General features: G+C 25.8%; 1 protein-coding gene across 1 annotated transcript in view; it reads left to right on the top strand.

The window, feature by feature from the left end:
• The window catches only part of LOC107165650 (leucine-rich repeat-containing protein 23-like), a 30,956-nt gene extending 22,103 nt beyond the window's left edge, over window positions 1-8,853 (top strand). The window contains exons 6-9 of the mRNA XM_015513990.2: window positions 2,117-2,286; window positions 2,363-2,499; window positions 6,496-6,735; window positions 8,793-8,853. Of these exons, the coding sequence (XP_015369476.2) occupies window positions 2,117-2,286; window positions 2,363-2,499; window positions 6,496-6,735; window positions 8,793-8,853 (608 nt within the window). The remainder of the gene's footprint in view (window positions 1-2,116; window positions 2,287-2,362; window positions 2,500-6,495; window positions 6,736-8,792) is intronic.
• Window positions 8,854-16,115: the final 7,262 nt, after the last annotated feature.

Raw genomic sequence — 16,115 nt, 5'->3', positions numbered from 1 at the left:
TTTATTGATAATATTGACAATGAAAAATATTGATATTAAGATATTCAAATGTTTTTTTTTAAATATTTATTGTTGTAAAAAAAAATTGTATATGCTATTTTAACATCCAAAAATAAATAAAAACATTTTAATGAAGTGTCTTTGAATTCGTATAATAAATGATTATAATTAAAACGAAGCCACGTTATCTGGTTTTGACTGTTTATGTACTCTCTTTGAAAAAAAAAATAAAAAATAAAAAAAAATTTCAACGAAATCCCTTTTTACGTGGCTTCAGAAATATAAAGACCTGCCTAGTTAATTTATATACTTACCCCTTAATTTAATTACTGATATAAAATTGTGTAATAATTAATAACAAAATATAGAGATAAATGCACTAATTTAAAATTTAAAACACTGTATTCATAGTTAAATTATACTGAAAATATTAAAAAAACAATATTTGAAAAATAAAAATATCACCAACCAGTGGTCAAGGGGCTGAAGGTTATTTTGAATAAAAATAAATTTTATTTTTAAGTAAAAATGATTTATATATTACTATTTAATGTTTTTATAAATCTGATTTACGCTTAATAAATATAACTATTATTCGAACTAGTGTACCTACTACATATATATTAATTTTATCTTAAATCAATAAATCTACCGGTTTTAATTTAATTTTAAATCGTAATTATTTTTAATATTCAACTGTTACAAAAAAATGTAACTCTAAGAATGTTGAAAGCACTAAATGTTGTACTGTATTTATTTTTGAAACAATAAAATTAAATACGCCAACATTTCAGTTTAATGAAGTAAATATATTTAAATATATTTGAATATATTACTAAAGAATGTTTGGGCTCAAATGGATTGATGCAATGTTATTAAAATCGTTGTATTGATTCAATACTATCAACGTTAAAGTTGATGATCATATTAAAATCTTACCTTTATAATATTTTGCTTTGAATAATGCATATATTGCATTTAAGAAAACAAAAATAATAATTAGAGTTGATTTGGTCAACTTAATTTGTATTTAATCGATGTTTTGACCAATTAGCCGTTCTCCAGTATTCATTATAACCTACAACGAAATAGTTTCGGATTTTTTTTTTTCAGAATATTTCGTTTTACCGTTATTAATTGTTGTTTTTTGCAAATAGTGTGGGATAAATTGTGGCCCATATCGAATGACATCCATGTATTACAGAAATATAAAAATATACAAACAATAGTTTATATATAGCGTTACTTTTCGATTAGTGACAATAATATAAATTATATATATCATCTGCATGATCCAATGGTTGTGAATGGAATAATGTTTAAAATCTGTTTCCAGGTGATTCATTTTTACAAGGTGTCGAGATTTTTATTAGTTTAAATACAATAACAGCATATCGTTGATTTATTTCTCAATTTTCCATTATATTTAACAAATATTTACAAATCTATAATTAATAATAAAAACTGTAACGTATTAATATTCGAAACTTGTTAAGCTTGATGATCACAAAAAAAAAAAAAACAAATCTCACGATGGGCTTAACAATACTAAAACTGTATAAAAATTATCTGTGCAAGTTTTATTTTCCTTGAATTTGCTACTCTTGTTTATTATGATTTCCTTGAAAAATTACCAATTTAAAGCAAAATACATAATATTTAACCAATTATAGATATGCTGTTTGAAAACTTGTTCATAATTTCTACTCTAAAAAACAAAACCTGTAAAATGTAAATCACAAAATAGTATGGTTAAGTCAAAGTTTTTCTATCCCCTATTAGTACAGAAAAAACCTCATAAATCAAACAGTTTGGGAACACTTTACGACACTTTTTTTGGAAAAAACAAAATTTCACTGTTAAAAGTGTATAAGTAATTAAAATAATAGAACAAACCAGTAGTCAATAATACTATACAGGCACGTTTTTAATACTAAAGTGCAATTATTTTGATTGATATATTATTCAACTCACATTCTTAAAAATAACAAATAAAGTAGGAATAACTTCATTATAGTAGTTGTGAATGACGTGATAGTTTTATTACAAATGTCATAGCTATTCATCGTATTCTGTTCATGTCATACAGTAGCAAACTTACGTTTCAATATTTCAGACAACAAAATATCTTATCTGACCCGATTGCCGAGCAAAAACCATGATAAAAACTACTTCAGCGAAGAAATTGTTTGCCCGAACCTATCCACATTGGCATTGTCCAGGAACGCCTTGGAGACAGTCGAACAATTTGTGATTGTATCCAATAAATTACGTATATTGTATTTGGTAATTTGATTGAAAACTCATATTATATTGGAATGCACTAACACGAAACACGTTTTTGTTATAATAATGTCATCAGAGCTACAACAAGATTGGTAAGCTAAATGGATTAGACAATTTACGAAACCTGTCTCGTTTACACTTGCGTGGTAACCAGATATCGAACTTGGATGGTTTTACTGATAATTTGATGAATTTGTCGTACTTAAACTTAAGGTAATATTATACAATAGGTACACTCATTACTTAAATAAAATATTAAATTAATACATATCTAAAGATAAAGATATCATCAAAAATATTACCTAAACAAAAACCAGTGCCTACAATAAATAATATTATGATATTATGTTGATGTAAATAATAACCATTGTAACTGGCCATATCGCCGAGGGTAAATTTTGTAAATGAATAAAAAAACAAAACAAAAAATTATGATACAAATATTTTTAATTTTATTTTTATTACATTATATTTTACTAAAAACGAATTGCGTTCTATAATACATTTTAATAACTTTAATACAGAGCCTAAAAACACGTTAATCCTTAATACACTAAGTATACCTACTCACTAAATATTAATATAATTTATGTAAATACATTATAATTTATTATACCTATACATTTAAACACACACGTACAAAATTGCACGAACAATTATTATTGATTAAACGTGTCATAATAATACTATTATCAGTCACTAACTTTCATTTAACGTTCAAAATAATATGCCAAATAATTTGAATTCACTGGGCTGTAAATTGTAATATTTCACATTATTTTGCGAAAACCTTAAGCAATAAACTGTAAGGTTTTAATCAAATTAAATCTATAAAATATATTATGTATATTATATTAGAATACGTCTTGATTAGATAAAGAAACGTAATAAGATGAAAATCCTTTATTTTAATGGTTTCTAGTCAATCATTCAAAAATAAACTAGCTCCAGACTTACTTTAAAAAAAAAAAATTCAATTTAAAAATCATTGAAATGCAATTATTGCGATTAGTAAAAAAAAACAAATCGTTACAAAAAACAATTAAATAAAACAAATGGCGTAGAAGCCCGTTAACTTTTTTACGACAAAACATTTCCATTAGTCCTTCTTCATCAGTTATCCAGATGATTCCCGATACTTCCAAACTAAATTTCAAAAGTTAAATTCAAAATAATAATATTCTATTTCATTAAACATCTGTATTTGCTCTGTTTGAAATAAGTGTTGTCAACATAATATTAACTATTGAATGGTTTTTGAAATAAATATTTAATAATATAATATTTGGGTAAAAATAATAAAGTGTTGGGTATTGCTATTTTGATTAGAATGTATAGGTACTTATTGTATTTGAATGAAACTAACAATATTATAATACTCTTATACGATTCGTCTTATCGATTTTGTATTTTAAACAGTTCTTAAGACTTCTGAACAACTTTTATTGGAAACTACCTAGTTTATTTTAAACATTTTCAAAATGTGATGTATAAAAAATTATTCACAAACATACACCGTGCGATGAATGCATTGATTATTGATTTATAATGATGTATTATATTTTTGTTTTGTGTCTGTATGTGTGTATTATATTAAAAAAATACTTGAAGTGTGGTTTCACGCAGTAAATTAGATCTAGTTTGTACTTTTGCAGGTAAAATTATTATAACATTTCAAGTGAATCGGGGAAAAAAATAGAATTTTCAACCAAAACTGTTTTTGACAAAATCGATAGTTTTTTTCTGTGGCTAAAAAATAAATGTTCAAAAAAAAGTCATTTGAACATTTACTAGATCTGATAAATTTTTAAAATATTTTGTATCTTTTTTACTATTTTTATATCCTTGAAATGTTTATCTTTTTTGATTTAAGTATGATAATATATTTCAATATTTGGTTATGGGGAAACATTTTTATTAAATAAAATATAATGTTCCTAACAAGTTCTTATCGCATTAAATTTTTTTTTTAAATCTATAGATCCAGCGCGACGGTAGTGGCGCGAAGCGGTCACTACCGTAGTATATTACACGAGCCAGAGTTTGCCCATTGAATGTGTGTAAATTTGCCCGTTTTCTTTAGCCAGGGCTACAGACCTAATGAATGAACGGATTGGTCTGTTTGTGGTATCAATAGATCGGGCATGATTTGTAGATTATACCTTTGTCATTTTCGAAAAAATTGGTTGAATAATAACGAATATATTAGCAAAAAAGTCAAGTATTTTTGAAGCAAAAAGATATTGTGCCCGACCGTTTTTAGTTATTACGTTTCACGCAGCAGCGCACGAGACCGTATTACCCCCTCTATTCCGTATACGTTTTCGTCGCGGTCGTACACTGGGCAGCGGTTGCGACTTGCGGACTTCCGTTGCCCGCGTCTTTGCTTATCGTATTCGTAATTTCTGTTATCGACATTCATCATGACAAAATAAAAAATTTTAAATTAAATTTATTTTGTCATGACATTCATATTATTGGCGACGTTCGGTGTAGATGCGTATAGCCGCCGCCGCGCCGGTGGAAAAACTACGTTTTATTTGTTATCTCATTTTATTTGTTGTAGTTGTAGTAGGCCGTACTACCAGCTATACTACTATATTATTTATTTATATTATAATTTGTGATTCTTTATTTCTAAAATGGTTTCTAAAACATATTATAAACAGAAGTCACGAAAAAGGAGAAATTATTGAGAAAAAAAAACGACAAATACAATGTGTATGGATGAATGTTTAATAAAGATAATAAATAAATGGCTACGATGTAATTACACTGCAATACATTTTGAACGATGGCCTCGAGGGGGTAAAAATGTACATATTATAATAATGGAAAAAAAATTGAATATGATTTTTAAAAAAAATTAGAGTATATTAAATAAACAAACTGGACTATTTAAAAAATTTCCATGCCAAATGATACTAAATTTATTTTCTTTATAAATTAATAACTAAGACTTTTTTATAAAACAAATTTAGTATCATTTGTCATGGAAATTTTTTAAATAGTCCAGTTATGAATAGACATGTTTATTTGTCGAAATATATAAATTCTAGCCAAGTAAATATATGATTGAGATAGAATCAATTAATTTAAAATTTAATTTATTTAGCATTTATTCTTGATATCACAGCTTTATAATGTTTAAGTATTATAAATTACTAGTTTTTTTCAAATTTAAGTTATTTATGATATCACATATTTATAATGCTGAAGTCTTATAGATGACTAGTTTTTTTTTAACTAGCAATTTTTTACACGGAGTCGACGAAGTGTTTTTGTAGGGATACAATTTATGGATGAGTTTTAAATTTTAATATTTTACAGCATTCATCAAAATCATTAAAAGTTTTGGAATTATTTTAGATTTAAAAATTCATAAATACAAAGCTTAAACAGTCAAGAATTAATAGTGAATACACTATATTTATGGTTCCACATAAATATTATTCTAAATGTACCTCGAAAAACTTAAAATGATTAGCAACATTTTTCTAGTAAGTATTTAAAAAAAAAAAAAAAAAAACGTTTTGATTTTGACGAAAAATATATTTAAACAATGAATAACGATTTTTTTTTTGTAATTTAAAAAATCACATATTATGATTTATGATGTAGGAACTTGAATTTTTTATTTAGGCCCTAATTATTATTTACTAAACATGAAATTTTCAAAATATTGAGGTTGATTTTAAGCAATGGCTTATTAGTATTATTAGTTATTACTAACTTAACTTATTCACACCGATCCGCAGTAAGTATGACTCAGAAGTTATAACAATTATAATTGGTATAAAATATAAATAGATGTTATATACTTTAATAACAATTGATAACATTATAACAAATACTTTATTCACACAAAAAATTAATTCAATTTATCATATTATTAGTAGCAAAATAAACTACAATAATAATAACAATACAAATAGGTATATACATAGTTATATATTCTTGATAATATGGTCAGATATAATTTCTCCGCTCAGAATGGTTCTTCGTATGCAACATTTTGTCATTGAATTCAAATTTAACACGCCGTTTACAGTGACTTACTTAAAAACTGACAAGATATACACTATTTTTCGTCCTACTATTGAATAGGATAGAGGTTACCTATTTATCAATTTTTTCTATCTTGTCTTTTTGATATACATAATTTTTGCGAATGAATTATGGTTAAATTTATATTATTCCTTGTTTTAGGGAGAACCGCTTAAGCGACGTAAAAGAGCTTAACAAATTGGCCTGTCTCAAATCATTAAAAACATTGGTGGTGTCAGATAATAGTTTTAGTAAAAATTCAATCAGATTGAAAGTGCTGAAGTTGTTACCCTGGCTGGAGAGGATTGACAAAGGAACGGTTAGCTCTGCTGAAAGATCCCATGTAATGTTAAATGGGTACGAGGGAAACGAGGACGAGCAAAACGAGGAGAAGGAAGAGAAGTAAAAAGAAGAATAGCCATATTTTATTTCATGTTATGATAAAAAATAATGACAATTTCAGAGAATATATTAATATAATATTTTTGCTGTTGTATATAATTTTGGATTATATGGGGACGTTTAAAGTTTGGAAAACCAAATTTGAAATTTACCAATGTAGACGACATAATTAATATAGATATATGTTTTTATAAAACACATATAAAAATACATACCTAGTTATATTAAAATGAAATTATTTTATAACAAAACAGAGATGGCTTGGAAGATTTGGCTTTTAGTAACCACAAAGAAGGTATATATTATCGCATTATTTATGATCTAAAAATATAAAATTTTATAATAAAATCTTATATAATAATAATATATAAAATGGTTAAAATGGTTAAAAGTATAAAACAACTATAGTCGAATCTCGAATGGATATTTAAACTAATCGTACACTGATAAACATTGAGTTACCATATCTTTACTACGAGCCTCAGCAGAGCGCTGGTTTTCCAGAACTAGATAAGATATTTTAAAGGGCAAAAAACATGATACATATTATTTATATGTGTTGAAGTTTATATTATTATAGTGGAGTACCTACCACATTTGAAAATTGAAATTTGTGTTAGATATTTTATAATCAGATGTCAGATAATGAGTTCAGAGCACCTATAAGATTTTATTACTAAACAATTATAATCGAAAATTATATTAAAATTTTAGGTAAAATAAAATGTATAGAATATAGGTACTTTTTTTTGTATATGTTGATTCTGTACACTTTGCATCTGATAACTTAATGGTTTTAAAGACAATTCATAAAATTGTACCTATTTATTTTAGTAAAGACCTGCAAAAAGTAGAAGCCAGATTAAAGATTGGAACAAAAAAATTATGGTTATATAAGAATACAATAATCACATGAACATTTATTTTTACTGTGAGAAGGAGGTGATTGTAATGTTGTATAATATTTAAAAGATCCAAGACCTAACTCCCGCAATAAATACTCCTACAGCTCTGAGATTTTTCGATTTTTTAGCTTAATAAATAAAATATTACCAGGCCACCACTTCCACCCCCTTAACTAACTTAAATTATTAGTTGGAGCAAACATTCATCGAAGTTTCAGTCTTTTCAAACTTTTAATTCGTTTTTTATAAAAATAAATCTGAAGTATGCTACATGGTATAGGTAATATACTTAATATTATATACAATTTTCAAAGTGTTTATTTTATCCACTAACGTTAATAATACTGTGTAGGTATTATTGTCATATTTTCGGTAAATTTATATTTTTAAAACATTTGTTTTTACGGATTAGGTAAAACTAGATTTTTTGAAAAAATTACTATTAGATTATTACCTATACGTTTTTAAGTGACATTTTTTTTAGTTTGATATAAAACACGAATATTGAATAATTGTATAATAAATACATATGCCATAATTTAGGTATTTGTATCGCAAACATTGACTGTGGTCCTGACTATAAGTCATACAAGTATATGATTTTATGTGTGTGCGCGTTCGCATATAAGTCTTTCGTTGAAATAATTAATAGTTGAGCGTGTAATCATGAGTTGTGTGTAGTTTGATCGTTATTGTGGCAATGGCTACACACACTGCATATATTATTATAGGAATGTATACCAAAGCGTATATTACAATGAGCGCGATTACTGAATACTTAAAGTCCGTCACCAGATAAGAGCTTTACTAATTTAGTGTGCGGACTATATCCCGTTTGATTCGGGTAAACACATTATTATATTCTGGTATACCTATACTATACCACGACTCACGAGATCAGTCACCCCTCGGTGGACCGTCAAAAAGATTCACGATCAGATCTCAACTTGTTTCTGCAGACATAATAATAATAATAATATTATATTAAACGTGCACCACAACATAATAATTATTATACTTTGTTATTTTATGTAAAGCGAGCGCCCTTATAGCGTATATAAATGTGCTGCGATATTATAATATATATGATATATGTATAGTATATTATGTTTCGTATCAGTTCTTTCAAATGTATATCTATATAATATTTAGGTGGATGTATGTGCCAGTCACGTCTGTTGCAGTGAAGATGACTCCTTTATGTAACGTTTGATCTAAGGTACTGCACATCGGGTCACATATTTCCGTTTAATATCACATCAATTTCTGCTTATGGTCAATATTTTATACATTATAATATTTTACTTACTTTTTGTATCATAACGTAAAACTGTAAAAATAACACCATTATCTATAAACCTATAGATGTATATACATTTATGCACGTTTGTATGGAGCCTATAGAATTGGAAACTATACTAATTACCTAGCATAAATTTACATATTTCTCAATGCTCAAGACTTGGTAAGTGTTCTTTGCATTGCTTTTCAACCCATATAGAGTGGATCGCGAATGAGTTACGTTTGGATTCATCATGCAAACCACTCTCCTGTTTGTGTATATGGTTGCCGGGTTGATATTGGTTATAAAAAAACGGAAAAATTTGAACAAAATTGGTATTAGCTGGATTCACCACGCGTTGCTTTGGGATTTCCGTGAAATAAAATAAACGAATATTCAATTAATTTTTGTTACCTATTCAAATGTTCAACAAAAGCTAATGTCCATATGTTTGTAGCTTATAGACTTAAAAACTACTCTACCTATTTTGTCGAAAGTTTTAGAAATTGTTCTAAGAGATATCAAGAAAGTTTACGGAATAGTTTGAATCATGTTAGAAAATATATCAAATGCTATATCCAACCCATCTCAAGCTTATCTTGGTTGAATTAGTTCACAAAGTGAAGTACACTTATGCCGATTTTCCCGTAAACTAAGGTAAACTAGATACACTGGTTAATTACTGCTATATGTTATGTTTGTTAATTTTTCCCGAACATATTCGGATTAAATACTAGTGTAAATGAATAAAAAAATAATAATAATAAAAAATAAAAAATAAATAAAAAAATGAATTTTCAGTATTACGAAGAAGTTTTACAGTAGAACTCGATTTACAGTACAAATTTCTGTTCAAATAGCTTCAATAAAATTTATTTGATTTAGATTTTTCTAATTTTATCTAGTAAATATCTGTTGCAATTATATTTCATTTTAATCAAAGAATAAATACCCTGTATTAAATTCAACGGATAAAATATCCAGGTATAAAATAACCAATATATAGGACAAATATTTAAGTACAAGGGAAATTTAAAAGCCTGCAGTTTAAAAAGTAAATATTAATAACAATTACATTACTCTTTTTATTAAATATATATGTATATATTTTTTTTTTTATTGATACAGCTTCAACATTAAAATCATTAGCCGGGAACAAAACATGTTTACAAGTTATTTACAGTAATCTTAATATTTAAATAAAGGAAATACAAGAATATTACAAGTATATGGTGATAATGATATAATTAACAATAATATATAATTATTTAGATTCTATTATATTAAATATATTGTTCATTTATAAATTATATTTTAGAAACAATTAATAATATACAAATACTAAATTAATTTACAAAAACTTATTAAAAAGTCTACTAATAAACTAATGTATCATATTAGCTACGGTAATTAAAAAATATCTAATTCTTATTCCTACAATTATAAATATTCTTTATTAAAAAAAAAAAATTGGGCAAGTGGGTATCGCTCTGTTGACTGCTATATAGTAGAGATGGTGAGTAGGGTTACTATAATGGATGTGTTAAATTTGAATGCAATAGTATCATTGTATACGAAAAACGATTCTGAACGGAGATGATTTATCAGCCTAGGATATATTACATTACATATATTTAAATTAAAATATATTTTATACGCTCACAAAATGTTTTCTATATTGACTCTGGTATTTATTTTTACAATTATTTGAAGAAAGAATTATGGAGAACCTTGTGTTAGATTTTTTAACCTTAGGAATAAATCAGAACAATGTCATGAATTTTCAACTTCATAATTCCAAGCAAATTTTCGCAATTTTTACATGTTTTGTAAACATTTAAACTTTAAATGCTTATAAACGAAGAATGTGACTAACGATTTTTATTTTTTTTTTTATTACGTCAAGTAAAACTTATAAGAAACTTCGTATTAAATTTTAAAGATTTTTCGACAGCCAAATCTTTTTTACAGGCATAAAAAAACTTAGAAAAATTGAAATTTCAAGTGTCTATAAGCAGCTTAAAATAGTTAAAATATTTTCAAAATTGAATCTTGAATAGATAACGCTAATATAAACATTTGGCAAAAATTTCAAGAATTTACAATGATTCGTTTCTGAAAAAACCCGATCTAGTCAAAAACTGATTATGCGTAAAAATTCTTGTATTTTCGTTATTTTTTTAGGGTTTTTTCTAACACTTTTGAAAACTAATGAACATTTTTTACTTTTGACCCAAAGTACTAACTAAATGAATTTTCCTTTTCTAAAAAGGGCTGAAGTAGTCAAAAATCAAAGCATTACTTCTACTACAATAGTTGATAATAACCGACTGGTAACAACGACATTTAGTCGATCATATTATTTATTAATTGATCAGCACACACAATAAATGAAAATTAGAGATCGTATAAATACTTCAGAAAATGTTATGTTTTCTTAGAGTGGTATTTATATTTATCACAGAGAACTAAGAATTCATTATAATTCAAAATATTTGAAAAAAACTTAAGCATTTTATCTGATTTATTTTTGATTAACAATATAGGTTTAAGATCCTTATTATATAAAAGCGGAATATTGAGGAACAAAATCAAGAAATCGTTTATGCAAAGCATCATAAAATAAATTAATGTGGAATACCAATTAAAATACGACAAAAATGAACAGATTTTCTCGTAATTTTCCTTACAAAAATATTGTAAAAGGAACGGTCACGACTCTAATGAGAAATGAATTCAGTCGGGGATATCATTGTATACATCATATTAATTGTAAAAAAAAAAACGGGATTTTCCTTGCTTATATGTATATTTGGTCAACCCACTCGTTGTGAGCTAATCCAAATGTATCACATTCTACATTAATATTTCCATAAGTGGTTTATCCGTTTTATCCTCAGAACGTGTAACGTTTTGTCTGTACACCATGATCATATTATAACTTATAAAACTACCACGGTGAGTGAGATGCTAGTCACAGGAAGGGATTTGTGAGGCGGTCGACACTGCACCCTGAAATTGTCATGGGATAAATCGCGTGGCTTTCATAGGCTATGATAGTATCGTTTGTTATAGAACAATAATAAAACAACAGGCCAATTCCCATTTACATCAGTGGTCGTGCATATTACATATTATATACCTTACTTGATCTACGTATGTACATAAATCATACATATTTTAGAAAATCTCCATGATCTCATCCGCTACACTAGTAGTATGTAAAATATTTTTTTCTAGGTATAAAGATGATGTCTGAACTATACTCTATTTGAATTTAATTATAATAATATGACTGGATTAAATAATAATTAATATAAAGCATAAACTTGAGTGAATCAATCGACAACGAAAATGTCCGATAACACTTCGAAGGGTAATTTATATAGGTACTATACCAATTATATTTATTCCATTTAAGAGGAACAAATAAAATATAAACGTGAATTGTAATACGTTTTTATATTTCAAAAATATTCTTAGCTTAATGATTATAACTATCTATTCGACTAAATTATTATGCCAAGATTGTTAGGTATGTGAATATAAACTTAGTCGTCTCTGTAGTATGATATGGTAAATTGTTTCTAAATTTAACAATAGAATCAAGCCCAAACACTCCAAACAAAACATAAGAAATCTGTAAAAAGAAAAAAGGGTTAGAAGATACAAGCTTATTATTTCCAACAGATATTTATCTATATATATATATATATAGATATCACAACTATGGTGAGAAATATAAAAGCTTATTTAATATCTCCCGAAAGTTTTGGTTATTATTAAACAGGAAGTTTCATATTTTATATATGTACATGTAAAAAGTATTTTGAAGTACAAAAGTATATTAATGAAAAAATGTAAACTATTCAAACTATACAATTATCAACTTAACTAATAAAAATTTTACAGGTAGATACTTAACAACACTAATACATTGAAAGTTTGTATTTCTGTTAAATTTTACATGAACATCATAGGCAATATAAAAATGTGCGAACTTTTGAACTTTTTAATTAACTGCAAATGACGGTAATTTTGAAGTTAAAATATAAATAATTTGTTAAAAATAGTTCTAACCACAAACAAATGAACATTTAATCCTATGGGCATAACTAATATAAAATGTAAAAAAATAAAGTGCAACAATTATTTTAATTTGTACACCTAGGTAAGAACAATAATGTCAATAATTATGAAAATCTTAAAAACAATACCTATATTATAATAAAGTAATAAAATATATTATTATTATTTTGGATTTCTTCCACTCCTACTCTGTCATACTCATTAATTTTTTAACATCTAAATTTTAATCTAATGATTAATGAGAAATAAAAATAATCAATCGCTTAAGTTTTTGTAAACAAATAATAATTACATCATCGCTTAATATTTTCTGTCATCTTCCTAAATATGTGTAATCAAATATAGATGTAAATAAATTCAATGGATTTTTACTTTCATATACGCTTATATTTTTTAAATTAATTTCCACTGTTCTTGGTAAAATTATAGTATGTACATTGTACAATGTAGATGATTAAGGCATCGGTCATAAAATAAATATGACGAAATATATTTTTTTATCATGGGTTATCGTCGTATTTGTTTTATATATGTATTATCCTTGTCTGTATTTTATAATGTGTATTTATGTTATGTGATTATTGTAATAATATACAACGACTAGTTTTATCATAATTATATAATATTTACAACCATTAAACAATCGAATTCTTCTTCTTCCTTAGTCACGACGTTTAAGACCATACTGCTAACGATAAATTTTGCCACCTATCCCTAACCTCCGCTGTTTATCTCCATTTGGTACCAGTCTCTATCCTTTCCAATTCTGTCTTCACTCCATCTTCCCATCTCAGCTTAGGTCTACCTAACGGTTTTTTTCCCATAGAGTTTTCTTCAATTACCCGTTTGACTAAAGTACCCTGTTTGCACCAGACATGGCCTGCCCAACTTAGTCTTCGTTTGGCAATCTCTCTAACTTTGTTATAGGTCTCTGGAAAAAGTCTTTGGAGTTCCTCATCATGTAGTTTTGCCGTAGATTTGCCGTAGAACTTTTCTTTCGAATATAATTAGTCTCGATTCACATTATACTGGTAGAATAAGTTTAGCTAAAATTAAAATTTTATTTATGTATGTGTAAATTAATAAAAAAAACTAATTATAAAATTCTCGAACTTAAAAACAGTAAATATAATCAGAAACTCAAACAAAAATGAATCGTTAATTGGTATTCACACAACATGTTGTGTATCGTTGTTTTTATAAAAATTAATGTGTAATTAAAAAAGTACAAAAATTACACAAATTGACTACCTACGTCTGAAAACATGTTATTAAATTAAATTTATTTTGTTTTTTTTTATCATTTTAAAGCATGATTGGTAAAATGTAAGATTATTTACAATCTGTAATTATTCATTTATAGTAAGCTTTAAAAGTGATGCTCTTTCACAGGAATTCCTAAAAGACTGAGGTTATATTTAATAAATTAAAAACTGGTATAGATAACATAGATACTCTATAAATGTAAATTTAAGAAACATTTTTTCACTTTGATTTTGGTGTTAAAATGGGTTTTGGTATGCAATATATTATTTTGATTTATAGATCATATATGCATTTCTAAAATTAATATTTTAAAGGATTTAATGTAATAAACTTTTATGTTAACTCTGAAATGAAAAAGAAAATAACACTAAATATATACTTATACATAACAGTATAGTAGTAGTATACTAATACTAAAGCATATAAATAATGTTCTATATAACTTTTAATTTTAGATTCTGAGCGGAGCGATGAATGTATTGATTTTACCATGATGTGTGTGTTTTTTTTTTTTTGTGTCTGTCATCACGTTTTGGGGCAGTAAAAATGCTTCGATTTTTGACTTCAGTACCTCGTTCGATCAGAAAGTGAATCTAGTTGGTACTTTGGGGGGTCAAAAGTAAAAAATTCTTAATACTTTTCTAAATAATTGAGAAAAACAAACTAAAAATTAAGGGAAAAACGGGAAATTTTACGCACACTTATTTTTCGACAAAATCGATTTTGGTTTTTGATGACACTTTAAAACAAATGACCATAGATACATGAAATTTTCACCTAATGTTTATATAAGTATATTCTATCCACCATGCAATTTTCAAAAAATTTCGACTTAAGTTGAACTATTCATAGGCATTTCAAATTTTCGATCATTATTAGTTTTTTTTAAATTAATATCGATAAAAATTTATTTGTTAGGCAGAAAAGCTTGAAAATTTAATACAAGGCTCTTAACATATTGTTACAATAGCAGTTGAAAAATAAAAGAAATTCATAGTCACAATTTTTTTTTATAAGCATTCAAAGTTTGAATTTTGACAAAATACGTAAAAATCACGAAAATTCACAAATTATTTTAAGCTAGAAATTCATAAAAAATTTTATTTTTAAATCTAATATAATTAAATCTAATTTAAAAATTTAATACAAGATTCCTTACAAGTTTTTCAATCTTTATCACAAATAAAAATTCCACCGGAAATTCAAATTAAATTTTTATGAACATTTGGAATTTAAATTTTTACAACATTGGATTTTCACTTTTAGCGATTTCCTTATTTTGGTGTAACTCTAAAACAAATTACTGCAGATACATGAAATTTTGACTGAATGTTTATATAGGCGTTTTATATATTTGATAAAATTTTCAAAATATTTAGATTTGTTTTGAGCTGTTTACTGACATTTAAATTTTTCAACTTTTTTTGTTTTTTTTTCTATAAATATCGATAAAAATTTATTTGTTGGGTAGAAAAGCTTGAAAATTTAATACAAGGCTTCTAACACATTGTAACAATAGAAGTTAAAAAATATTAAAAATTTGTAGGCACGATTTTTTTTTATAAGCATTTAAAGTTCAAATTTTAACTAAATACGTAAAAATTACGGCAATGTTCAAATTATCTTAGATAGAAATTCATAAAAGTTTTTCTTTTTAATTCTAAGATTTGAAAATTTAATACAAGGCTCCTAACATATTTTTACAATAGAAGTTGAAAAATAAAAGAAATACATAGTCACAATTTTTTTTTATAAGCATTCAAAGTTTGAATTTTTACAACATATTATGTAAAAATCACGAAAATTCGTAAATTATTTTATGCTAGAAATTCATAAAA

This window comes from Diuraphis noxia, unplaced genomic scaffold (assembly GCF_037042655.1).
Source record: "Diuraphis noxia isolate RWA-SAM2 unplaced genomic scaffold, SU_Dnox_SAM2 contig0002, whole genome shotgun sequence".
NCBI lineage: Eukaryota > Metazoa > Arthropoda > Insecta > Hemiptera > Aphididae > Diuraphis > Diuraphis noxia.
The sequence above is the reverse complement of the archived record's forward strand: the minus strand, read 5'-3'. Positions and strand labels throughout refer to the sequence as shown.